Source organism: Monodelphis domestica, chromosome 8, assembly GCF_027887165.1.
Source record: "Monodelphis domestica isolate mMonDom1 chromosome 8, mMonDom1.pri, whole genome shotgun sequence".
Lineage (NCBI taxonomy): Eukaryota > Metazoa > Chordata > Mammalia > Didelphimorphia > Didelphidae > Monodelphis > Monodelphis domestica.
The window spans coordinates 66,054,515-66,082,090 of record NC_077234.1 but is presented as its reverse complement, the minus strand read 5'-3'; the positions used below and the strand labels follow the sequence as shown (position 1 = coordinate 66,082,090).

The window sequence follows — 27,576 nt, the reverse complement described above, 5'->3', positions numbered from 1 at the left end:
ATACCACAGTTGTCAAGCCATTCCCCAATTGATGGTATCCCTTCAAATTCTAATTCTTTTCAACTGATATCCTTGGAAAATAGACCCAGCAATGGCATTTCTGCATCTAAGGCTATACACAGTTTTTTAACTCTGAGCATAATTCCAAATTGTACTCCAAAATGATTTGATCAATTCATAGTTCTATCAACAGTGTATTGGTATCCCCATTTTCCCATATCCCCTCTGACATTTGCCATTTTGCCTTTTTATCAATTTAGCCAGCTTGATGGGTGTGAGACGATATCTCAGAGTTGTTTTGATTTGCAGATCTCTAATAAGTAGTGATTTAGAGTATTTTTTAATATACCTATTTATGGTTTTGATTTCTTCATCCCAAAACTGGCTGTTCATATCTTTTGCCTATTTATTGTTTGGAGAATGGCCCTTATTATAAATTTGGCAAAGTTCTCTAGATATTTTAGATATGAGACCGCTGTCTGAAAAACTGTCTTTAAAAACTTTTCTCCCTAAATTTCTGCATTCCTTCTAATTTTGCCTACATTAATTTTATTTGTACAGAAATTTTATTTTAGTGTAATCAAAATTACCTATTTTACATCTCTGCTCTTATAATTTGCTTATGATATCTCCTTTTATGTCTATATCATGTGTCCATTTTGATCATAAAGTTGTAAGATACTGGTCTGGACTTGCCTAGTCTCTATCAAATTCAGCAGGCTTATATAGTTTTGGACTGAAGTTGTCCTTATGAAGCCAAGTTATAAGGCATAGCTAGATAGAAATTCATCTGAAAAAGATTAAAGCATTAATAGGATACTTGGTACAAGTCAACAGTATGACATGGAAGCCAAAAAAAAGGTATGATCCTAGGTTGCATTCAGAGAGATAAAACAAGGGTGGTGATATTACCACTGTGCATAGGGTCAAAGTATATCTTCTGTATTGTCTTTTCTGAAGTCTGCTTTTTTAGGAAGGAACTTGAAAATTTTAACTAATTCCAATAGATAGCTGACTGAGAAAGTGAAGGTCCTTGAGATTTTACCATATTCAATGGCAGATCAACTTGAAATATTAGAAGAAACTTTAGACCAATTATGCTTGGTCCTAGATGGTAGAATTTGAAAGTTACAGAAAGACACATTTCAGCTTGATAGAAAAAAACTTCTAATGATGAAAGAGCTATATAAAAGTAGAATGAGTTACCATCAAAGGTATTGGGTTCTTTTTCATGAAAGACTAAGATGATGATGACTTACTGAGCAGGAACTGATTGAATTTGCTAGCCACTTAGATTCTTTTTTTTAAAAAACCAATTAAGAATATTTTTTATAGTTACATGATTTGTGATTTTCCCCACCCCTTTTCCCTTCCAATTCCATTGGGTTATACATGTATCATTGTTTAAAACCTATTTACATATTATTCATATTTGGAAAAGAATGATCTTTGAATGCCATATGTTTTTCTTCTGTGTTTCTACTCCCATACTTCTTTCTCTGGATGTAGATAGCATTCTTTCTCATTTGTTCCTTTAGCCACTTAGATTCTTTACCACCGGGATCTTCAGCAGTTAGTTTTGACTGATATAGTCAATCATCAAGACACCAAAGTCTGTTCTTTTTCCTCATTTCCATTGCTTCTCACTTAGTCAAGGCTTTTATTCTATGCTTGGACTATCCTAATAAGCCTCCCAGATGATCTCCCCCTTTAGGCTTTCTTACCTCCATTATCAGATTTTGTAAACTACATTTTGTCCTGTTAAAAAATCTTCATTGGACTAGCATTCAAGTTTCTTCATATTCTGACTCAGTTCTGCCTATCTTTATCATCCATTGTTCTTATCACATACTCTATATTTTACCCAGCCTATACTCATTACCATTCTCTGAAAATATTCTGCTTGTTTTCCACCTCCTATTTGCTGCCTGGAGGACTTTAATCCAAAAGCCCAGATTTAATCCTGCTTCTTTGAATAAATCTTTCCTGACTGCCCTTTTCCACAATGGTCTTTTCTTCTTTTATTGCTGCAGTATTTAGTTCATCACCATCATGGGTGCTTAATCTCTTATTGCATTGGATCATTAATTAAACTTCTCAAGTATGTTCATGCTTTATTTCCTCTTTGTGAGGTCCTTGTGGACAGGGGTCTTCTATTATACTTCTGTTCTAGCATTTAGTACTCGCCAATATAAGTTTATGTTTTGGAAATTGGTTGTGTTTATCTATTAATAAAAGATAACTCAAAGACACCTAAGAAATTAAAAGCAGGTGATTCTGTTTTAAAAATTGAAAATCTTGATGATTTTCAGTGAATGGGAATGAGAAATATGTAATGAGCATAATTTTTTGGGGGGAGCTGAAATTAAAATGTTTAAACATGAAAGATTTTGTTGTTGTTTTCTTTTTCATAATGACTTTAAAATATTTATACCCTTATCCATTGGAATGGTGCCTGGCATAGGTACATAATAAATGCTTTTTGATCAAAAGACAGGTCTTAGTGATTCAGATTTACTCTCAGAAGCTGGTTCTTGTTACTTCTATAAACAAGTGTTCTGAAATGCTTAAATATTCACATTGTATTTTAATTTTAGTTATTCTTTTTTTTTCTTCCTTGTAGTTGTTACACTATATGCTACTCTAGGAGGTCCAGCAATTGCACATGGATTAAATGAAACAGAAGTAACCAACATCATTACAAGTAAAGAACTTTTGCAGACAAAATTGAAGGTAAAAAAAGTGCAGCTATTTTAAAATTATTTCTAACAGACTTAAGTATTTGTGAGAAATTTTAATATGTGATATATTTTTTCAGTTTATTCTTTGCTTGATAAGTAAATGATCCTTTATCTCTTCATCCAGATCATGCCCACTAATACTACATTTCCTTCTGGCTTCTTTTCTCTCTATACTATCTCTTGGTTATCTTACTAGTGCCTGAGTTCAGTGATTTCTCTGCAGTTGATTTTTCGGATCCAGACCTAAGGTCTCTCCTGTGCTTCTCTTGGACATATCAAACTCAACATGTCCAGTTCAGATGAATTATCTTCCTTCGGCAACCCTTACTCTTCAAACTTTCCTGTTTCTTTTGAGGATACCAATATGCTCTTAGTAACCAAGGCTTCTATGACTAAATATCATCAGTAACTGCTCATTCTTATCCCTCATCCAGATGGTTTCATGTCTCATTATTTCTACCTTCACCATATCTACACTTACTCCCTGGACTTAGCACTTTGTACTTTGACTTCTCATAGTAGTGTTCTGGTAGGTCTTCTTGCCTTGTCTCCCTGCTATAATCTGCCCTCCCTGCAGCTGCCTAACTGATCTTCTGTGTGGGGACCATGTCACCCCCCTACTCATTCAATTCTGCTAGCTTTCTCTCTTCATTCTAGACTCATAGAAAGTCCTGTTTGATATTTAAACTGAATCCTACTTATGTTTTCAATTTTCTCACCTTTTAAACCCCACTTCCCCTTACTCTACATCCCAGTAACACTGACAGCTTTGCTCTTCTTTATATACAACCATTCCATCTGCTTGTAATGCTCTTCTTTTTAAAAATACCTTTACCTTCTCTCTTAGTATCAATTCTGTGACAGAAAGGTGGCAAGGGCTAGGCAGTCGAGGTTATGTCATGATCTTGGGGATCCCAGGATTGGGACCGAGGGGTGGGTAAGGTGGCACGAAGGGAGGAGAGAATCTCATACTGCAGACATATACCAATCTAGCTTTATTCCACCATGTTACTCTATCAACAATAGGCTTTAGACTACTGCTTCCCAAGCTTAGAAGCAGACCCCATTTTATTTCTTTTACTGTGAGAACTAATCTTAATGCATATTTGGAATCAAACAGTCAACACACATAATTTTGGCTAGAGCTTGGCCTCTGGAGCCAGGGAGGAGTTTTCTCTCTGCTTTCACATCATTATACTCTTTTCTCTGCACCTGTATCTTCTTTGTGAACTTACAGGATAGAGGAGGGAGAATTTGGGGGGATTTAACCCTTTGGCCCCCCATATCTCCCCCTTATTTGTTTTAAAACAAGAAAGCCAAAAAAGGAGGGGGGAATATGTCAAAGGGGGAAATGAGCCCTTTGAATTCTCTGCATCTCTCCATATAGATTTTGGCAAGTGGGTCAGAACAGAGACAGAGATGTAGAGAAGGATGCTCATTACAACTAGAAGTACAAGTGAGAAAAAGTTGTGTGGTGCTCCATAAATCCACCCCTATACCTGGTGAAGCCAATTGTATATATATATGTCACTATAGTGGTGAAAAAACTAAAAAGTTTATTTATAGTTAGTATGATCCCACTTATTACAGTATTTTTAGTGCACTCTGAGAATACTCAGAGGGTCCTAGTTTTATTCCCTAGCTGTAGCAGGAGAAGGGAGGGGTGTGACAAGACCAGTTTATGCTAAAAAAAAACCCAAAAAGCCTTCAATAGTAGTATTTTTAAATCAAAGGAATGTTGTTTTCAAAAATACATGTGGATTCCCATAAATAAAGCTGAATAATGGAATCCTTTTTCCAATAATCAATGAAATTGATTTGTAATCAAAAGACCTGCTCTGATACTCAGCCAATGTTTGTTTATTTAAGTCATGCTGCTGTGAGAAGAAAGTAGGGAGGAGGGGAGGGAGCAAGGGCTCTGAGTGAATCATCAAGTTTGCTTTCTATTAATTCTTGCCTACTAGTTTAACAAACAGTTTCTTTTGAGGGGTTAATATTCTTAACTTTTCAAAGTGTAATCCTTAATTTATATCACTAAAATACTATGATTTACACAGAAGTGTTTACAGGAAAAAGTGACATATTCATTTCTGATATATTCACATTAGCATCTTAAGCAGTTAATCCAGTTATTCATAAATCATTGCATTTTTTAGTTTAACTAATTCCACCATATTAACTGTTGTAACTATAAAGGAAGCATAATTTCTTTGAACCTGAATTTCTCTTAGTATTCTGAATTTATAGTTTGGACTCTGTAGTTACACCAATTAATATACCTTGTCTGAGCAATGTTTTATGCAGTTTCAGCTAAAAAAACTTCTTTCCTGTATGTTTCTAGGAAAGCTCATATTTTTACTTAGTGATAGTATATACAGATTATGGCATTTGGGTATGTTGGCAAATACATTCCTAAAGTTCTGGGCCTTCTACACCTAGATACCATTTTCTTAAAAATCCTGTTACTCTTTAACTTTGGTTGCAATATATACCTTAATACTGGATCAAAATTTATTCTAGCTGCCAACTAACATCTTGGGGTTTTAAGTTATATCTCTAAAGTTTGTACAAGGCAGCTGACAACTTTTATTTGTTTAAAATGTTTCCCTAAAATTCCTGAAGTATAGAGTTAAGGTACTCATCTATAAATCTTATACTGTTTTGCTATATTAGTCCCTAAATATCAATGTAAAATAATTGTAAGTACTTTGTTCTCCTTCCTGTGTTAAGGAGTTAAATTACTTTTGAAACAGTTCCAAGGCCGAAGCACTTTTTCTGAGCACTGCATGGCTTGTGATATCTTTCCATTCCTCTTTAACTCTTTAAGTTACTATGCTTATAAAATTTGCATGTCTTTAAAACCCTGTTAATAAATCACTCCCAATAGATATTAATTTAAAACTCTACAACTTCTAAATTGACTCTCATGAGCAATGTTCCATTATATTCCAATTTTCCTTTACAAATCTCTGCTCGAAGCAGAATAAAATCTCCAGTTTTGACTCTGTATATCTTAAGACATTTCTACATACATGATTAAATATTTCTTTCATATTCTAGCATTCTTTATACCTTTTCCCACTTACTATTTCTCTTACCCAAACGGGCTTCTCCTCTTTACTCTTACTATAAATAGAGGAGAGGTGACTACTCTACCTATAGTTAATAACCTGCTACTGAGTACTATTTGATTTCTGGACTATTCAAAATTTCCCTTGTCAATTACATTATTAACAATTTACACAAAAATTAATTTTCCTTACAGTATATATTCATACATATTTTGTGTTCACCCAGTATTACATTGTAACACATTATATTTGAATACATGTTAATTCCTTCTTATACCTAGCACATATTTTAAAAACAATTTAAACATTCCAATCAAGTACATCATTGTTTAGAAGTTCTATCTTTTGCAATATACCAGATTCTTAATACTTGTGTTAATTCACCTTTACAGATCACCAAATTTAAATTCCTAAAATTCCAATGCTGTCATGTTTTTAAAAAAATTGCATTTTAAAATCCAAAATTTAAATCTTAGAAAAAGTTCTCCACAATTCATTACAACCTTTTCCTAACTGAATTTTATACTTATAGATCTTATCTTTACTAAATAGCCAATACAGCTTTTTGCCTTTGTAAAATAAAAATTCCCTCTTAGTGTCAAGCTGGCTATTAATTACATTCAAACAGTTCTCAAATTCACTGAAATAATTATACATTACCAGTCCTAATGATCATAAACAATTCTCTAGCTATATGTATTGTGCAGAATTAAGTTTAGTTAACATTTCACATTTATCTGATACACAATTATTACCATTAAATTACACTATATCATACTATCTTATCAGACTCATTAGCAATTTTCCAAAGTTACATATATCAATCTTTAATATTAAATCTTAAGTGAATAGTCAAATTATGGGACAAAATTTCCTTTTGTGTGTTCCAAACTAATCTTTTTTCTTCTCTCAGAGGGCCCTTCCGAGATAAGGAAAAAGAAGATTTATGGAACACTCCGTCAAGTTTAGAGGTCAGAATTAATTACCTCCTTTTGTGGAGGGCTCTGAAGCATATTTTTTGAATGCCTAATTAGGAAAACACCAAGACAATTCCAGTAATGAGGACACACATAAAGACACATAAAACAAATAGTAAACATATGCTCAGGATCCTGTTAACTAAATGCATCCATTCTTTACATTATATTAAAAAGAACAATTCTCCTTGTGTGGTTTCAGGCTGAAAACTTCACCAAAAATCTTGCTTTTTTCAAAGTACAGTTTCTTTAAAAACTGAAAAGCAAAGCATTCTGCTTTGTACTCCTGCTTGCTTTTTTTCCTTGCCACCTGAATGTGTAATACCTGAGTAAATCTAACCTTAAATGAAGAAAAACCTTCTCGTTTATTCTGTGAGATGAGATGTTATACTCACTATGAGATGTCTCTTCCTGTGGCCAGACAGTACAAAATCCTCTGGCTGAATTGATTTCTAGCAGGCCATAGAAATCCCCTGATGTTAGGCAACTTGTCCTACGAAACAAAGCCGACTTACTCTTCCCCAAACACCTTCCATATATTACTTTGTAGGCACGCTGATTTTGGGAGTCTTATGCTTACCCTATGACACAGAATAGTTTGCCAATTCTCTGGGCATGGACCTTAGAGTCACATTGTGCTCCATGGCTGGGCACCAAAATGTCATGATCTTGGGGATCCCAGGATTGGGACTGAGGGGAGGGGTAAGGTAGCGTGAAGGGAGGAGAGAATCTCACACTCTGTAGGTTTATACCAATCTAGCTTTAATCCACCATGTTACTCTATCAACAGGCTTCCCAAGCTAGAAACAATCCCTATTTTATCTTTTTTACTGTGGGAACTAAGCTTAATGCATAATTGGAATCAAACAGTCAACACACATAGTTTTGGCTAGAGCCTGGCCTCTGGAGCCAGGGAGGAGTTTTCTCTGCTTTCACATCATTATACTCAAGGTTAGGTTGCTCTTTTCTCTGCACCTGTGTTCTCTTTGTGAACTTACAGGGTAGAGGAGGGAGACTTTGGAGACATTTAACCCCTTGGGGGTCCTTACAAGATTAAGTCAGGGAAGCCAAGAAGCATCTAAGGCCAGATTGAACCCAGGCCCTTCTGACTATAAGCCTGATGCTCTATTGACTGAGCCACTTAGCTGCCTTAGTTTTCTTTTTAAATCTTCCTCATTTCTGCCTCCACAACTCTTTAAGTTCAGTCCCACATTCTGCAGAGGACTTTCTGGTCCCTCCAGCTACCAGCACCTGTCCTCTCAGTTTACCTCATATTTCTGCGTATCGTTATTTGCACAGCAAGTCTCCATTAAAGACCGAGCCCTTTGGGCAGAGTCTGTATTTTTGTCTCTTTGAATCCTCAGTATTAGCTTGGTGCCTGGTCCACAATAAGCACTTAATATGTGCTTATTCATTAATTGATCATAAGGCCAGAAGAAAAATCCAGACTTTGAAAATATAATTAAAACTTGAGTGAGATCCCTGCAGACTAAGGGACTACAGGAAAAGTTGTCCCAGGGTTTAGAAGTGATTTTTCTTTCCAAATTTTTAGACTGCTCAATGGAATGAAAAATGGGTGAAGTGAGATAGGAACATTGCATTTATTTACATTCTTTTCCTCTCAAGAGTGTCTTAGATGGGGTAGGATTTGATGATGATCTCTCATGTCTCTTCCATGTCTAAATCTATGATCCTGTGGTCTCAGGAATTTTGCCTTAGATACTTAATAGCTATGTTATTCTAAACAAATCACTTAATATCCAAATGAATTCATCATCATAATAACCCAGTTTCTATATCTAGCTCTTTATTTCACCTGAGCTCTAGATCTGAGTCTCCAGTTGCATATTGTTCATTTGGAATTGAAAGTCATACTAGTATTTCAAATCGGATACTCCCTCCCTCTTCCCCCCTCCAACTCAATCCTCTTCCAAACTTCCTGATTTCTCTTGGAGGTTTAGCCATTCTTCTAGTTATTGAGGTTATCTGAACTATTGCAATCACTTCTTGATTTGTTTGTTTTCTTCAAGATTTTTCCCATTCTGGTCTATTTTCCCATACAGCTTGCAAAGTGATATTACTAAAACACAATTCTGACCCTGTCGTTCCTTACTCGGTCAATTATAAAAAAAAAATTCCTTGTTAACTCTAGGATTAAATACAAATTCCTCTGTCATTGAAAGTTCATCACAACCTGACTCCAGCCTACTATCCCAGTCTTGTTATCCATTATTACTCATCAGGCATTCCTATTCCAAACTGGCCTTCTTGCTATTCCTCACCTACAACACTCTATCCCTATTTCTCTTAGTTAGTACAGACTCTTCTCATGGCTTAGAGGCCCCATTATTTTTCAATACTGAGATGAAGAGTCACCTCTTTCATGACCTTTTCTGATCCCATAATCTGCTAATAAGTACTTCTCCTTGAAATTGCCTTGTATTTCCTTTTTATGTAGTTTGTGTAAATCCATCTATATAATTATTGTTTCCCCCCAGTTGAAGTATGTTCCTTGAAGGCAGTATTTCATGTCTACATTTTTTTATCTATAGCTTATAAAGTAGGAGTTTAGTAAATGCTGACTGATTGCTTAACTAGGACTAGAATTTGCAAACAAATTAAAAGGATTAATGTGGGTCATTTGACAGTTTTTGTTTTTCCACAGGGCAAAGAAAATCAATATTGTAGGATGAAAACTTTTTAAAAGTAACATAATAAAATGTAACTATTTATCTTTAAAGTGCATTTGCCTCCTATAGAAGAAATTATTGTAGATTCTAGTAAAAATAAATAAATTTTTTTGCATCAACTGATGTAGCTGGGCCTTCTAGTATTAATCTTTCAGTTTTATCATCTGTAAAATGTGGATAGCAACACCTGCCTCACAGAGATGTTTTGAGTATTAGGAAGAAAAATATTCAAAGTGCTTCCTGTATATCAAAGCACTTTCTTTTTGTCTGGGGAAAGGTTAAATACTTACAAGTCAGTTGATACAAAATGCAGAGCCTTTTAAGATTTGTGATCTATTTTTAGACCATTTTCTATGGTGAAAAATACAAAGTTGGTTTCTTATTGAAAATACTTTTGTTAGGTCTTTCAATGTAGGACTACTATATGAAGTAATGATTATGGTTTTTAACACTGCCTGTTTCTATAGGACATTGTATCTCTTGTTCCTCACCTGCGACACATCATAACTGTGGATGGTAAGCCAACAACTTGGTCCGAATTTCCCAAGGGTGTCATTGTTCACACAATGGCAGCTGTACAGGCTTTGGGAGCAAAGGCACACTCAGGTATGCTCTACTAACTTCTCTATGATTGTATTATTTTTAGTCATACTAGAACTTTTACTAATATTGTATGTCCATGAATGTTCTTTTGGAATCACCAGCAAGGCGCAATTGAAGTGATTGATGTCCTACAAGCCTGCAGGACAATTGCAGCAATATTGCACTTACCATTCGGCAGCCAGATCTATAGAAAATTGCCATACTATAAAAGAGAAGTAACTAGATTTTTAGGTAAAAGGGAAGTATGATTCCCTGGTTTGATTTTACTTTTAATCTCAGGGATAGGGGAACCAAAATGAAAGCAAAACTAAGGGACTTGTAGGAATCTGGCATGGGGAAGTTTAGCATCTGGATTTGTCAAATAACCATTTCCTCGAACCTCAAAACAAGTCCTCTGTCTTAGCATCGATCCTCAGCAGTCTGACGGGATTGTTGATCTCCTTGAACTTGTGCTTCTTAATACTGTGCAGTGGCTCTTTGTGGTCCCTTCTTTTGAAATCAGACACAATTATTAGTTTAGCAATCAATGGCAAGTTTCCATATTCTAAAGCTTTTGGGTATATATTGTTATTAGGGTTAATAGATATTATAAACTTATCCTTCAAAATAAAAAACATTAGTACTGATTCCATGTACTTAAGAAAAAATAAGAAGAAAGAAAAAATCAAATATCCTATTGCAAATATAAAAAAAACAAAAATAAAAAATTAGGAATTCATAGTTCACATTCCATGTCACAATGTCACAATTTACCGTATTATAATTACAGATCCTATTAGAGGATCTGTTATTGTTGTTATTATTGTTATTATTTCTCCAGTTTCTGTTTTCTTGGTTCCTGTTTCTACAATCCAGAGCTTCATGACCTTCCTTCCCCCACCCCACCAAAAGTCTTTGGTTGCTTCTTGTGTTCCTTAAAAAGAGCTATGATCTCTGTCTGTCTTATAGCCCTTTCTTTTACTTATTCCTTTAATTCAGCTATTTCTTTCCTTAATTTCTCCTCTAATTCAGATTTTTACTTTTTTAATCTCTCCACTAATTCAGCTTCCTCTTTATCTTCTTTTTCATAGTTGACAAAGACATAAATTTCTACTCTCTTTAATTTATTGATGTCCATAGTGGACCAGTCAGGGCATTTAATCATAAAATATTTCCTAAGAACCCTGCAGCATGTTTTCTTATGTGTCTAATATCTCTTACCCTAGAAAGATTTAGGTCCAGATATCTGTATCCCAGTTTGACAACCCTATCAATGAACTGAGGTGATTTCTCATTTTCCCCCTGTTTCAAGTCTTTGAATTTAGTCCAAGTACCTGGCCTGTCAGAACAAGTCCTCATTGCTTTTAGTAATGCATTCCTAGCCTGACATAGATGTAAGTACTCTTCCTTTGAATTTGGGTCCCATTTAGGGTCTTCAGTGGGCCAGTGAATTGCACCCTCTCCCTGGGCCTGAGTGACAAGAGAAGGACTTTACTTCTTTCTCTTTCCGTTAGCAGGGCATTAAGCAAATCATTCAAGTTAATTTAGTTCTGATTCTGATTTCAGCAAATGCTTTCAAACTTATTTATGACTTCAATGGGTTCATCTTCAAAGGAAAGATTTATTTTTTCTTTGAATCTCTCAATGTCTTCTGGAAAGAAAGGTGTATAATGTCTAATCATTACTAGGTTCCCTTGCTTATCATGAGTGGGAACATCCCTTAGAGGGAGGGAATAAGCATTTATTTGAGTTGTTTGTGATTACTGGAGTCTGATTTGGTGTTAGGGATGGAGCTATGTGGGTAGGGTAAGGGGGAAGGAGTGATTGGGTGGGGAGGGAGGGGCTGGTCAGGAGAGGGGAGGCAGTGTCAAGGGGGACAGATGGGGATGAGGGTGGGAAATGAGGAGACCCAGTAGGAAGGGTGGTGTTGGTCAGAGAAATGAGGACTGGGAGGGGGAGGCAAAGGGGAATGGTGAGAGTAAGGTTGGAGAGAGGGGAGGGGTGCTGGGCCAGTAGGGAAGGAGAGGGGACAGGGAAGTTAGGGGGTAGAAGTTGAGCAAAGGCGAGTAAAGGATGAGGAAGGCAAGGAAGAGACTGGGTAGGCTTAGATGGTAAAGGGGGTAGAGAGATGGTACCAATGGTGCTTTGGGAGGTGAGAGGGGATGGAAGGGGGAGGGATGGAAGGAATCAAATTCTGGCCTGGATCAAGAAGAGTTGAATGAGCCTCCTCACAGGAATGGTGGGAAGACAACAGCGTGCCTTTTTTGCTAGATTTAACTAATGGTTTATGAGGAGGAACTGAAGGAATCAAGCCAGAATGGTCTAGATCTCAAGAAGGAATAGCCATCTGATTGGAGGGCAACGAGGGCAGTTTGTTAGGTTTAAAGAATCAATCAAGCTATTTTCAGTGAGTTTTGTTGAATTTTGAACCATATTTGCCCACAATAGCCAGTGGGCATAGTTTTTAGAATTCTTATGGCCATTTGCCAGTTTTAGTTCTTTCAAAACTTTAAAATCAAAAGAACCATACCTCGGCCAGCTAAAGGATTTTACTCCCCATGCTTTACACCATCTCTTTGCTTCCTCCTTTGGCATACCATGTTCTTTTGGAAAATTAGGATCACTTGAAGAATTCAATAGTTTATGCAGGGGTGAACCTGGAAGAATTTTTCCTGATGTCTTCTGATTTGTAGCAATATTTCCCATAGTATCTAGTCTTTTGACCCTGAATTTAGAAGAAAAATTTCTAGCCTTTCTGTCTCAAACTGTTTAGGAAAATTTATGTGCCTTTTTGCCTTACCTGCATGAGGCTTCTGTTCTAGCTGTTGTTTTTATTATTGCAAGAGCTCGGTAAGGAGTTTAACAGCTTTGATGCAGATCTACTACTGTCAGGGCTCAGTAAGGAGCTGTTCTGACTATTGCTGAATGGGCAATTCAAACAATGAAAGGATCCCAAAACGTTTAAAAAATAATAAAATTTGAGATACAACTTCTTTTAATTTTATTGTGGAAAGCTACTAAACTAGAGTAGGATTAGATAAGAAACTAATGCAAGGCACTAATAATTATTGAAAGGTAATAGTACCAATAATGAATATGTATTTATAATAATAATAATTTTGTTTTTTTAATATTGTGTTTGAAATAATGAATCACCAAATTAGCTTATTTAATTAACTAATATTTCATTTAATTAGTTTGGCTTAATTTGGTTTTGTTCCATTTTATTTCACTTTGAATTTATTTAATTCAATTTAATTCAATATTATTAATTTTTAATTATTAATTATTTTATTCAAATTTTATTCATTTTGATTCAATTTGGTTTGATATATTCAATTACATTTAATTTTATTATCAAAAAATTAAAAAAAAATTAAATTGCCTGCAGTTTTACTTCTTTGACTGTGGCTCATGCTACACCTGCATGTACTAGCTGCTGTGCTCTTTTAGCCACAGTTGGGAGCACAGAGCCCCAACCCCCTGCTGGGAGGTCAGGGTCCAGTGTATGGCATAGGAAATCCCCAGTGTGTGCTGGCACTTCAGTCCCCACCCTCACAGCCAGGAGTGTTGAAGCCCCCTTGGTTCAGGATTGGTTTAGGAACCAGGCAGAGGTGGATAGCGTGGGTGGGACCAGGGGTCCCTGCTCTGGGCTCACTCGCAAAGGTGCAGCCTGATGTGTTAAGGCTGTGATCCGGACTATGCAGGAAACCTGTTACCACCATGAGTCCAGGAGCACTGGAAACTTGTAACTTTCCACTAGGGGTAGGGGGGGGTAGCTACTCTCCGAGAGGGTCAGCAGGGAGCCAGGGGGTAGAAGCTGGTAGAGGCCCATCTAACCAGGTAGGGTTGGCGATGGAGGGCTGTGAAGCTTGGCTGATTGTTGCTAAAAGCCTGACTCACCAGGCAGCAGTAAAGTGATGGGTTAGGGTTGGCTACTCAGTCCCTGAGCTGGTTTGGGGTGGGGGAGAAGGGGGTATTTCACCCAGTGCAGCAGCAGGCTCGGCATGACTTCTGTGGAATCAACAGTGGATGGGAGGCAGTAGCAGCAGCAAGGACAGGTGAAATGGCAAGTGGAAGTGAAAGGTGGCTTGTGTTACAGACAAAAGAGTGATTGCCTTAAACTGTGACCGCAAAAATATGGTTTCAAGACTTTGAAGTTCCAAACTGTAAAGATAATTTTTGTGTCTTGATTTTATATTAAAAATAAAGTGGTTGCCATGGGGAAAATTCCCAAATATGAAATACCCAAGTCAGCTGTGTTTTTATGGAGATTTTAATTATTACAAATGAAGGAATTACAAAAAAGAGAAGAGACAGAGTAAGTGGAAATAACAGGAAGGCTAGGGCCTAGGCCAATGACCTAGTCTTTTTCTTTTTAAGAGAGAAAACTAAGTCAGTCTTTAATCACTCACCACAAGATCCTTCCAAGCAAAACTCTAGTGTTCAGAGACACCCTCCAGTTTAGCTCAGCCGCTGAGAGAGAGAGCTCCAGCAGCCTCCTCTGACTCCTGACCTCCAATTCAGCTCCAAAGCTGAACTTTTTATATCAGAGCCCTCCAGCTCCTTCCTTTTAAAGAAAATTTTCTCCTATGTCATCTCTCCTAAATTTCTATGTCTACCAATCACAGTAGATGTTTTCCAAAGGACTGACCATTCTTAATTCACACCTGAGTAGACTAACCTTATCCTTTGCAAGTTGCTTGATTAATTTGATCTTCATAGGTACTTAGCACCCCTTTGTATTAGATCTAAAAATAGACCTAGCTTAAGAGTTCTTGCTTCACTTTAAGTATGGGTTGGGGACTTTTAATTATTCAATCAGGAGTTTACAACTTTATCTTCTAAAGTATGCCTAAATATGGGTGGAGTAATGTTAGAGTTCCTACCTACATTCCTGACCAAAGTCCCTTCATTGTTTTAAAATGTTCTGAGGTAGAGTTTGAGAATTTTTAAGATTCACAAGTCTGAGAAATTTTAAGATTCACACTTGGCAGCAGGGATAGGAGTAAAACTGATCTATTCTCTATCCTATACTAAAAGGCTTTTTAAATGTTTTTCCTCATTTTTTATTTAGAATATTTTCCCCTGGTTACATGATTCATGTTCTTTCTCTCCTCTCTTCCCTCCCCATTCCTGGAGCTGATGAGCAATACTGCTGGGTTATACATGTGTCATTGTTCAAAACTTATTTCCATGTTATTCATATTTGAAGTAGAGTGATCTTTTAACATCAAAACCCCAATCATATTCCCATTGAACCACGTGATCAATCATATGTTTTTCTTCTGCATTTCTATTCCCACAGTTCTTTCTCTGGATGTGGATAGTGTTCATTCTCCTAAATTCCTTGGGATTGTCCTGAGTCATTGCATTGCTGCTAGTAGAAAAATCCATTGCGATCGATTGTGCCACAGCATCTCTGTCTCTGTGTACAGTGTTCTCTTGGTTCTTCTCCTTTCACTCTGCATCAATTCCTACAGGTCTTTCAGGTTCACATGGGAATTCCTGCAGTTCATCGTTCCTTTCAGCACAATAATATTTCATCACCATGAGATACCACAGTTTGTTCAGCCATTCCCCAATCGATGGACATTTTCCAGTTTTTTGACACCACAAAGAACATAGCTATAAGTAATTTTGTACAAGTATTTTTCTCTATTATCTCTTTGGGGTACAAGTTCAGTAGTGATATGACTAGATCAAAGGACAGGCAGTCTTTTTTTTTTAAACCCTTACCTTCTGTTTTGGAGTTGATACTGTGTATTGGCTCCAAGGCAGAAGAGTGGTAAGGGTTAGGCAATGGAGGTTAAGTGACTTGCCCAGGGTCACACAGCTGGGAAGTGTGTGAGGCCAGATTTGAACCTAAGACCTCCTATCTTTAGGCCTGGCTATCAATCCACTGAGCCACCCAGCTGCCCCCCATGCAGTCTTTTAAAGCCCTTTGGGCATAATTCCAAATTGCCTTCCAGAATGGTTGGATCAATTCACAATTCCACCAGCAGTGGTATTAGTGTCCCAATTTTGCACATCCCCTCAAACATTTATTATTTTCCTTTGCTTTCATGTTAGCCAATCTGCTAGGTGTGAAGTGGTGCCTCAGAGTTGTTTTGATTTGCTTTTCTCTAATTATGAGAGATTTAGAACACTTTTTCATGTACTTATTGATAGTTTTGATTTCTTTATCTGAAAACTGCCTATTTATGTCCCTTGCCCATTAATGAATTGAGGAATAGCTTGATTTTTTTTTTGTACAATTGACAGTTCCTTATATATTTGGGAGATTAAACCTTTGTCAGAAAGCTTTTTTATGAAGATGTTTTCTCAGTCTATTGCTTTCCTTCTAATTTTGTTTGAATTGGTTTTGTTTGTACAAAACTTTTTAAATTTGATATAATCCAAGTCATTCATTTTACTTTTTGTAATGTTCTCTCTTTCTTGCTTTGTCTTAAATTCCTTCCTTTTCCACAGATCTGACAGGTATATTATCCTGTGTCCACCTAATTTATTTATGATTTTACTCTTTATATTTGTCATTTTCCCATTTTGAATTGATCTAAACCTAATTTCCCCCCATACTGTTTTCCAATTTTTCCAGCAGTTTTTGTCAAATAGTGAGTTCTTATTCCAAAAGCTGGGATCTTTGGATTCATCAAACACTATCTTACTGAAGTCATTTACCCCTAGTCTATTTCATTGATCTTCCCTTCTGTCTCTTAGCCAGTACCATATTGTTTTGATGACTTTATAGTACGATTTAAGAAGATTTGGTAATGCTAGACCCCCATTCTTCACATTTTTTCCAATTATTTCCCTTGATATTCTTGATCTCTTTTTCTTCCAGCTGAACTTTGTTTATAATTTTTTCTAATGCTATAAAATTTTTTTTGGTGGTTTGATAGGTATGGCACTGATTGAGTAGATTAATTTGGGTAGGATTGTCATTTTTATTATGTTAACATCCTACCCATGAGTAATTAATGTTTTTCCAGTTATTTAGATCTAGTTTAAGTTGTGTGGAAAGTGTTTTGTAGTTCTGATCATATAATTCTTGTGTTTGTCTTGGCAGATAGATTCCAAACATTTTATTTTGTCTAGAGTGATTTTAAATGGAGTTTCTCTTTCTAACTCTTGCTGCTGACTTTTGTTGGACATATATAGAAATGTTGATGATTCATGTGGGTTTATTTGTACCCTGCAACTTTGTGGAAGTTGTTAATTATATCCATTAGTCTTATAGTTTATTTTCTGGGGTCTTTAAGTATACCATCATATTATCTGCAAAGAGTGAGAATTTAGTTTCCTCATTGCCTACTTTAATCCCTTGAATTTCTTTTTCTTTTCTAATTGCTCCTGCTAGCATTTCTAGTAAGATATTAAATAATAGAGGTGATAATGGGCATCTTTGCTTCATTCCTGATCTTATTAGGAAGGCTTCTAACTTGTCCCCATTGCAGATGATACTTGCTGATGGTTATAAATATATACTGTTTGTTATTTTGAGGAATGACCGACCCTTCAATTCCTGTGCTTCCTAGTGTTTTCACTAGGAATGGGTGTTGTATTTTGTCAAAGGCTTTTTCTGTATCTATTGAGATAATCATGTGATTTTGGTTTGATTATTGATATGATCAATTATATGGATGGTTTTCCTAATAGTAAACCATCCTTGTATTCCTGGCATAAATCTTACCTGATCATAGTGGATAATCCTTGTGATAACTTGCCTATAGTCTTTTTACTAGTATTTTATTTAAGATTTTTGCGTCTATGTTCATTAAGGAGATTGGTCTATAGTTTTCTTTCTCTGCTTTTGGTTTGCCTGACATTGGAATCAATACCATATTTGTGTCATAAAAAGAATTTGGTAAGAATCCTTCTTTGCTTATTTTGTCAAATAATTTGTATAGTGGTGGGATTAGTTGTTCTTTAAATTTTTGATAGAATTCACTTGTGAATCCATATGACCCTGGGGATTTTTTCTTAAGAAGTTCCTTGATTTGCTTGTTAAATTATTTCTTCTGAGATGGAATTATTTAAGTATTCTATTTCTTCTTTTGTTAATCTGGGCAATTTATATTTTTAAGTATTTACCTATTTCACTTAGGTTGTTATATTTTTTGCCATATAACTGGATAGACTAGTTTTTAATAATTACCTTTATTTTCTCTTCATTAGAGGTGAGAGCACCCTTTTTATCTTTGATACTATTAATTTGATTCTCTTCTTTCTTTTTTTTATTAGATTAACCCAGTACTTTTATCTGTTTTGTTTTTCAAAGAACTGACTCGTCTTATTTATTAAAGTTCAATCATGCTTTTACTTTCAATTTTATTAATTTCTCCTTTAATTTTTATGATTTCCAACTTAGTTTTTATCTGGGGATTTTAAATTTGTTCTTTTTCTAAATTTTTTAGTTGCAAACCTAGTTCATTGATTTCCTCTCTCTTAATTTTATTCCTATAAGCACTCATTCTCCCCTGAGTACTGCTTTGGTTGTATCCCATATGTTTTAGTATGGTATCTCCTCATTGTCATTCTCTTTAATGAAGATCTCAGTTGTTTCTCTGATTTTTTTTTTTGATCCACCAGTTTTGAAGAATTAGATTATTTAGTTTCCAATTAATTTTAAATTCACCTTTCCATGGACCTTTGTTAAGTATGGTTTTTATTTCATTGTGATCTGAGAAAGTTGTATTTGTTATTTCTGCTTTTATGCATTTGTTTGCGATATTCCTGTGCCCTAGTACATGGTTGGTTTTTGTATATGTATCCTCTTAGAAGCCTCTAATCTTCTTCAGAGACCTAGAGGTGAGAATTTTAAACTCCCCCTAGCACAGGCCAGACAGGAGAAATCCTATATCCTCTTCCCTCCTTCTTCTTAAATTCCTTCCTTCTATTAATTAAATTACCATAAATTTCCAGACTGACTTGGGAATTTTATTTGGGATTTCCCCTGGCGGCCAATTAATTCTAGATTTTAAGTCACAACCCTAAAATTATCTTCATACGTGTACTGCTGAGAAGGTATATTTCTTTGTATTCCTATTTAGTTTTCTCCAAATATCTATTAATTCTATTTTTTCTAGAATTTCATTCACTTCCCTTACTTCTTTCTCATTTATTTGTTGATTAGATTTATCTAGTACTGAAAGGGGAAGGTTGAGATCCCCCACTAATATGGTCTTACTATCGTATTTCCTCATTGAATTCCTTTAATTTTTCCTTTAGAAATCTAGATTCTATGCCATTTGGTGTATAAATATTTAGTAATGATACTACTTTATTTATAGTACCCTTTAGCAAAATGTAATTTCCTTCCTCATCTCTTAATTAGATCAATTTCTACTTTAGCTTTGTCTGGTATCATGATTGCTACTCCTGCATTTTTTACGATGATGTATTATAAATTCTGTGCCAGACTTTTACTTGAATCTGTATATCACCCTGCCTCAAATGTATTTATTGTATATGACATATAGTAGGCTTCTGATTTTTTTTATCCACTCTGCTCTCTGCTTCTGTTTAATGGGTGAGTTCATCCCATTCACATTCAGAGTCATGATTACTAACTCTATTGCCCTCCATCATATTATCTCCTTTAAATCTTTCTCTATTCCCTTTCTATCTGTTCCTCCTCACTAGTTTTGCTTTTTTAACCCCCCCAGACCCCCCCTCCCCATTTCCCCTCCCTCAAAATACCTCCCTTGTCTTATTCCCTTTCTACTTCTCTGTGAGGTAAGATAGAATTCTATATCTCTGAATAGGGTAAGATAGAATTCTATATCCCACTGAGTATAGTTGTTTTATCATCTCTGAGCCAGTTAAGATGAGAATAAAGTTTAAGCATTGCCCATCTATAATGATTTTTCATGACTTTTATGTTATATAATTTAAACCAATCTATCCTTCCCTTCCCTTTTCTTTCAGTGCAACCCTGTCTTTTGACCCTCGATTGACTATTTATTTACATATCAATCAAATACATACTTATATCATATGTATCATTCCGTATCAGCACATTTACATATACATCATATCATTTTAATTAGCTTTCTTCTCCACTCTCTTGCTGAGTAAATTTCTTTTGTCTTCTCTACTACTAAGAGTAAATTTTAGGAATTATAGAAATCCTTTTTCCATGTGGACATATTAACATTTTGAACTTAATAAGTTCCTTAAATTTTCTCTTTCTTATTTACTTTTTTGGTTTATTCCTCAGGAATGCTTTGAAATCTTCTATCACATTGAGTTTTTTTTCCTGACAGAATATACTCAGTTTTGTTGGATAGGTGACTGGGTTGTAACCTCAAATCTTTGCCTTCCTGAATATCCTATTCCATGCCTTTCAATCCTTTAATGTAGAAGCCACTAAGTCCTGTGTGATCCTGATTGTAGCTCTCCGTGGTATTTGAAAGGTTTCTTTTTGACTGCTTGAAATATTTTTTCCTTGGCTTGGTGCTCTTGAATTTAGCTATTATATTTCTGGAAGTTGTCATTTGAGGATTTCTTTCTGGAGGTGAACTGTGAATTCTTTCAATTTTAATTTTATTTTCTTATTCAAGGATCTCTGGGCAAATATTTTGTATAATTTCTTGTAATATGATATCCAAGGTTTCTTCTTAATAGTGGCTTTCAGGTAATTCTCTATTTGTCTCTAATTCTCAAATTGTCTCTCTTACATCTATTTTCTATACCAGTTGTTTTTAAAATAAGTTATTTCAAGTTTTCCTCTGTTTTTTCATTCCTTTGATTCTGCTTTATTGTTTCTTGATTTCTTATGAAATCATTATTTTCTTGATGGTCAATTCTGATTTTTAAGCCCTGTTTTTCTTCTTGGTTCTCTTTTTTCAATTGTCCCATTTCTTGTATCACTTTCATTTCTCTTTCCCACTTTTCCTCTGCTTCTCTTAAATTGGTTTTTGAAGTCCTTTTTTTAGTTCTTCCAGGATCTGTGTCCAATTCACATTTTTCTTTTGAACTTTGGGTGTGTTTCCTTTGCTTTCACTGTCTCCTTCTGTGCTCTTTGTCGCCATAAAAATTCTTTAGAGTTAGGTGCTTTTTTTTGTTGTTTGTTCATTTTTCTTATCTAATTATAGATAGTCTTGGGGTGATTATGTGATGGTCCGAGGGATCAGAGCTCTGAGAGGCCTCTTCTCCTGCTGATTCAATTGACCATTGTGATACTGATAGCTTAAAGATTTGCCTCAGGCTTAGGTGTAAACTTTTGATCAGGTCAGGGATTAATCAGATTCTAGTCTCAGCTTAGTCTCAAGTTTGTGGTCTCACTGTGTACTTTATCCAGTCAGGCACATTCTTGATTGTCCTTTCCTGAAGCTCTGCCCTGAGCTTTAGGCAAAAAGATAGTATTTATTACTATAATCCACCCCAAAGTGTGAATTAAGTCCTTGTCCCAAGCTGATACTAGAATTCCCTTGGTTGGGGATCCAGACTTCTTTATGGGTTTTAAAATTTCAAGGAGTATGGTTTGGCTTTTACTTCTTTTTGCTCAGGCAGGATATCAGGATCTGGATGTTGAATTTCATTATGGGTTCCCAAAGTTCAGACAGCAGATTGGGGTAGGGTGGGGGGTTTGGCTCTTTCTGTTTGGTCTTTCTTCCTTGATTTAGCTTCTTGTTGGGTCTGCATTCCTCTCACCCCAATGCCACCATCTTGCTAAAGGACTTAAAAAAAAACCCTATAGATTCTTTTCCCAAAACTTCAGATCACCATCTGTTAAAGTTTAATTAAAAACTCTAGTTCTTAGTTTCCATAGAGTTTATTACTATTTGTTTGAAATAGAGAGCATAAAGACAGAGAGAGATTGTCTCTATTCTAATCTAGCCAGCTAACCAGCCACATGGCCACCCTCCACATGGCATTCTTTCAGCCCAGGTCCTCCACCACTGCTGTCCAAGGGAATAGAGAGTGATCCCTAACTTGCACCCCTTCTTTATCTTCCCATTTACCTCCAGACCCATAACCTTTAGTTTTGGGTCGTGTCCCTAGGATGTGTTACCTGTGACCTATTTTTGGAGTGTTCTCATGTGACATCCAGTCATGTGATGTCAAGCTAGCAGTCCAGGGACACAGCTAAGATGACCCCAGTATGTGGTCCTTGGTGTGAGATTGGTTCCTTTCAAACAAATTATACAGTTTGAGGAAAAAGGTATTATTATTATTGTCATCGTCGTTGTTGTTGTTGTTATTGTTATAATTCTGTTTTAAAAGCAGTGTTGAAAATTCTTTTCAAAAATTTTTTTACATTCTTACATTTTTTCTTTTCTAGTTTTTTGTGTATAGTCCACAACACAAATTTCATGATTAAGTTGTATCTTGAAAGAAATTAGTTTGTATTCATAATGCTTAGATCACAAATGTTTTTCCAAACAATATTGCACATTATTTTTGACTTTGATGATTTGTTCTGTGTATTTTTTCCCCACCAAGGCTTGGGAGAGAGCAAGATCAAAGTTACTGACATTCCTGAGTACTTGTCTCTTTTTTATGCTGTTAATAGTGGCTAGATGTAGTTGAAATATAACTATTATTACAGCGATGTGTTAATACACTTTAAAAAAATTTTTTTATTTGGTCATTTCCAAACATTATTCATTGGAAACAAAGATCATTTTCTTTTCTTCCCTCCCCTCCCTCCCACCACCTCTCCCATAGCTCACGCGCAATTCCACTGGGTATCACATGTGTTCTTGATTCAAACCCATTTCCATGTTGTTGTTAATACACTTTTGATGGTTGGCTTCCGAACTTAACCACTATTTATTTAGTGCTCATTCTTTTGGAAAATCTCTTCAATTAGAAAACATTATCATATAAATAGAAATCAATTTGTTTGTAACAGGAGACTGCCAGTATAAGTCAGGTCTTGTTTCCCTTTCTATAATGGGGCTACTATGGTAACCTTATAAAAGCCAGTAACATGAAGATAGCAGCTTTGGGATAGAGAAGTTCCTGGACCATATATATAAATGTCCAAATATTATATACAGAACTGGTTGAAAATATTAAATATTAACCTGAACATATTTCATAAATGCAGGGATTTTTTCTGATTTCGTGTCTCCCCAGTTCTTTCCTTCTGACTTTTCTATTCCTTGCCTATCTCTTCTGCCTTTGGACCCTTCACCCATTTTGTCTCCTATTATCTTATGCTTATTTTGTGATTTTTTTTAAAGGCTATACAATAAGGACTGGATATTTGATAATCACAGTTCAGTTTTAATTGAGTTGGTTAAGCAAATTATATTTTCAACTTTGATCTCTTAAATGTTGTAGTAGAAATGCAGGCATATTCTCATTTCATATTCTTTATAGTATGTTTTGAAAGAAATTTTTGGTTGCCTCTTCATGGCTGGAGGCTTCTGCCCTCATCTTTTGTTCTTCCCTTATCTCCTCTTCTCTCACCTGTTCCTTCTGCCATCTCTCCACATGGCAGCTTGTTTTGTATCCTTATGTTTAGATCCATATCTCTCACTTCATGCTATCTGCTTCCTGTTCCCCATCATGTTTAAATTCTAGTCAGCCTTACCCTTGTGTCTCCCCAGTTCTTTCCACTGGCTTTTCTATTCCTTTCCTATCTCTTCTGCCTTTGGACCCTTCACCCATTTTGGCTCCTATTATTTCTTTGTTATGCCTCTAACTCTCTTCTACTTTTACTGTGTTCCACACTAGTGCTCCCTTGCCCCACCCCAGATCTTTGTCTCATTATTTGTCTTTGTACAGACTTCATTCATCATCATCGTCATCATTTACCTTCCCTTTGTTTCCATAAAGCCTTCTTGCTGCTGATCTTCAGCATCATCAAAAACTTGACTTGAGTTCAATAATCTCTTCATTTCTCTCCCTTAAAACCTCTCTTTTTTCTGCTTTTAATGTTCATTCCTTTCCCCTCCAATCTAGTCATCTTTTATTTTCAGGTTGAACCAACTGGGGATCTTGAATGTACTCTGAATATATGTTTACAGAACATTAATTGTTTAGATAGCGTATATGCAAAGTCAAAATCTATATTCAACCCCATAGGATAGCTCAATTGTTTGTAATGGAATTTTGTAAAACAAACAAACATGTTTCTAGAATATGAAAATAAAATTTAACTGACATCTTCTAAGTAGTGAATTATTAAGTAAAATACTTCACATTGTTTTTTTTTAATGCAGTAAATAAACCTGAAAGCAGGCCTGTGCCTTCAGATATTGCTGTAATCATGTACACAAGCGGATCTACAGGACTTCCAAAGGGAGTTATGATCTCTCATTCGAATCTTATTGCTGGTATAACTGGGATGGCTGAAAGGATTCCAGGACTGGGGTATGTCTTAAATATTAGTAGAGAGCTGATATATTTTATATTTGCCTATTGATATAGTTACCTTACTTCTTCAAAGTTTAAGGTTCAGTAAAATAATACCATTTGAAAAACAATCTAGAAATGAAACATCAGATGCATTACTTTTATTTAATGCCTTTTACTGGATATCAGGAATTATTTGGATATGTTTATAGACTTGCTTAAAATTTTTTATTATATTTAAAAAATTAATAAAAAAGTTAACAAGATATCCAGATAAGAGGAACAGTCAAAATAATTTTAATATATTAATGAAATCTGACAGAATTTACCTTATTTTTATGATGTTCTTGTCATGTAAATATAGATCTTTTATATAGTTGTTAGAATCCCTAATTCACTTTTCTTTTTTCAATGTCAGTAAACTACTTGTCTGCATTCTCATTTTCTTTTTTAGAGAAGAAGATGTTTATATTGGATATTTGCCTCTTGCCCATGTTCTAGAATTAAGTGCTGAGCTTGTTTGTCTTTCTCATGGATGCCGCATTGGCTATTCATCACCGCACACTTTAGCAGATCAGGTATTCCTTAACTAAACCCAAATTCTAGAAGTTAGGTTGTTAATTTTAGCATATTTTTTTGAGAATAAGAATTATGATAATTTATTTTTAACTATGTCTTTTGAGTAGTTTTTTAGAATGAGGTATGGAAAATGCAAACATTTACAGTATGTTATATGTTGAGGTTTTAAATTCTTAAATATAGAGCATCATTTTTTAATTTTTCACTTTCAGTCAACGAAAATTAAAAGAGGAAGCAAAGGAGATACATCCATTTTGAAACCAACGCTAATGGCAGCTGTTCCGGTAAGAATTCTGGGCAGGCACTTTTAACACACATAGCCATATACTAGTTGACTCAATTTAGTCTTTTCTCATATCTCGTCCTTTTTAAAAATTTGCTTAGCACCATGTACTTAATTGATTTTCAAATGTGTATTGTGACTTCATTATATAATGAAATATATTCCCCAAAGCTCTCTTTATTACAATGTCATTAATAAGGCAATTAGTTTATATTTTACTTCTGATTTATTGGTTCATATGTGGGTGATTTGGCTGCTGCCTCATTATTACTTTAATCTTATTCATTCAAATTTTCTCTTGTTTTCTACTTCAGCATGTCTTTACAAGTTCCTTTACAATTTACTTATTCATTTACTAATAATTATGTCTTTGCTTCATTCAGTATATGGGAGTAGAAAACTTAAAGCACTGATTCAAAATAACATCCTTTGTTTTTGTTCAATGGTATTTAGTAAAAGAGTTATCCAAATTACAATCACAAAAGGAAAAGGCAGGAAAACTCTGGTACAACTATTGATATTTACCTGAGAGAATCTTCAGAATGAAGTGTGGATAACATTGAAATTGAATAGGAAAAGAGAAACACAAGCCAGGCCTTACACAGGCAGCAAGAACTCTGACACTTATTGGCTAATTACTCTCTCAAGGGCCCAGACAGTTTCCTAATTTTTATTTCCAATTTTGGTAAGTGAGCAAAATATCAGATATTCATTGTGATACCCGCCCCTGTGGGATACTATTATATTTTCATTGCTACTGAGCAGAAGTTAATTCTCTTTTGGCTTGTTTTGGCTGATAAATGGGAAATGAGTTTTCTTTTCACCTGTGCCTTATTATAACTTAAAATTTTTTTGTTTGCTAACTTGAAATTTTTTATTATCATCCACCCTAAGGCAACATGGGGCAGCTAGGTGGTGCAAAGTGTCAAAACTGATCAGGATCATCTTCCTGAGTTGCAATCTGGCTTTAGGTACTTACTAGTTTTAGGATCCTGGGCAAATCACTTAACTCTTTGCCTCAGTTTCCTCATCTGTAAAGCGAGTTGGAGAAGGAAATAGCAAATCACCCCAGTATCTTTGATAAGAACACACTAAACGGGGTCATGTAGAATCAGACATGACTTAAACTACTGAATAACAACAACAATAAGGAAATGTGCCATATTACTTTGAATATAAAGTTTACCCCCCCCCTTCAAGTCTGACATATTTAAAACTTGAATATGGCTTAGAATCTCACTTTTAAAAAATAGATTTGGCTCACATCTTATTGCCCTTACTGGTATTATCAAAGCACCCTCTGAACCTTTCTTCCCCCCCACATATGCACTCAAGCTAGAAAAGGGCTCCTGTCGACTATGCTGGTTCTATAGAAAGGAGGATATGGCTTCCCATTTGTGTTTTCTGAACCACTGTCTTCATTTTCTCCCAATTCCCCTTAGACATGTAGATCCTTCCTCCTCTATATATCCCATAAAATGGAAAAGATTTTTTGGAATGGGTAGTACAATCACAGGGAGTTGTCTCCAGTAGCTAAGGAATTTCTTTTTTGTTCCAAGTAATGAGAGGAGTGGAAGGTTCTCAAATTTCTAGCTAATTAAGAATTTAAATTCTTTTACTTTGTTCCTTACATGAGCATCAATTCTTATGAACCAAGATCATGAGACTTTTCTTAAACCCTATTTCCCCTCTCTAAGTCCTTTCCACACAGACTGATCTTTGGGTTCTGAACTTGTTATGTAATAGTACTATCTCTAACTCACTTCTCATTGGTTGAATAGAAGAGATAATTCTCTTAGTATTAGAAAAATTTAAAAATCAATCTTGGCTCCAGCTACTTTTTGTTTCCATATCTCCAGTCTTTTATCCAAACATGATGATATCTCACCTCCCCCATACCATACAGTAAATTCCATTGGTTCCCTATTTATTAACCTCCAGGATCAAAGAGAAGATCCTTTTTGGCTTTTAAAGTCTTTCATAGCTTGGCTCCATCTTCCCTTTGTGGTCTTCTTAAACCTTACTCTTCAGTCCAGCAACACTGGTCTCCTTTCTCTTGGGATTGACAAGACACTAATATTCCATCTCTTGATTTGGGACAATTTTCTCTGGATGTTCCCTATGTGTGGAATGTTCTCCATCCTCATCTCTGCCTCCTGGCTTCCCTGAGATCACTGCTAAAATTCTACCTTCTATAGGAAGTCTTCTTAAGCCTCCTTAATTCTGCTACTTTCCCTTTGAGATTTTTTGCAGTTTATCTTTGATATGCCTTGTTTGTTGATAACCATTAGTATTCTGTCTGCCATTAAGCTTTCATCATCTTGTGAGCAACAACTGGGT

The 27,576-nt window shown here is 35.4% G+C and overlaps 1 protein-coding gene across 8 annotated transcripts in view; it reads left to right on the top strand.

Moving 5' to 3' along the window:
* ACSL3 (acyl-CoA synthetase long chain family member 3) overlaps positions 1 to 27,576 on the top strand; it is a 128,168-nt gene that overhangs the window by 64,251 nt on the left and 36,341 nt on the right. For all 8 annotated transcript variants that reach the window (XM_007502204.3, XM_007502201.3, XM_007502202.3 and 5 more), the window contains 5 exons: positions 2,624 to 2,733; positions 9,947 to 10,085; positions 24,242 to 24,392; positions 24,829 to 24,952; positions 25,166 to 25,237. In XM_007502204.3, coding sequence (XP_007502266.1) covers positions 2,624 to 2,733; positions 9,947 to 10,085; positions 24,242 to 24,392; positions 24,829 to 24,952; positions 25,166 to 25,237 — 596 coding nt within the window. The remainder of the gene's footprint in view (positions 1 to 2,623; positions 2,734 to 9,946; positions 10,086 to 24,241; positions 24,393 to 24,828; positions 24,953 to 25,165; positions 25,238 to 27,576) is intronic.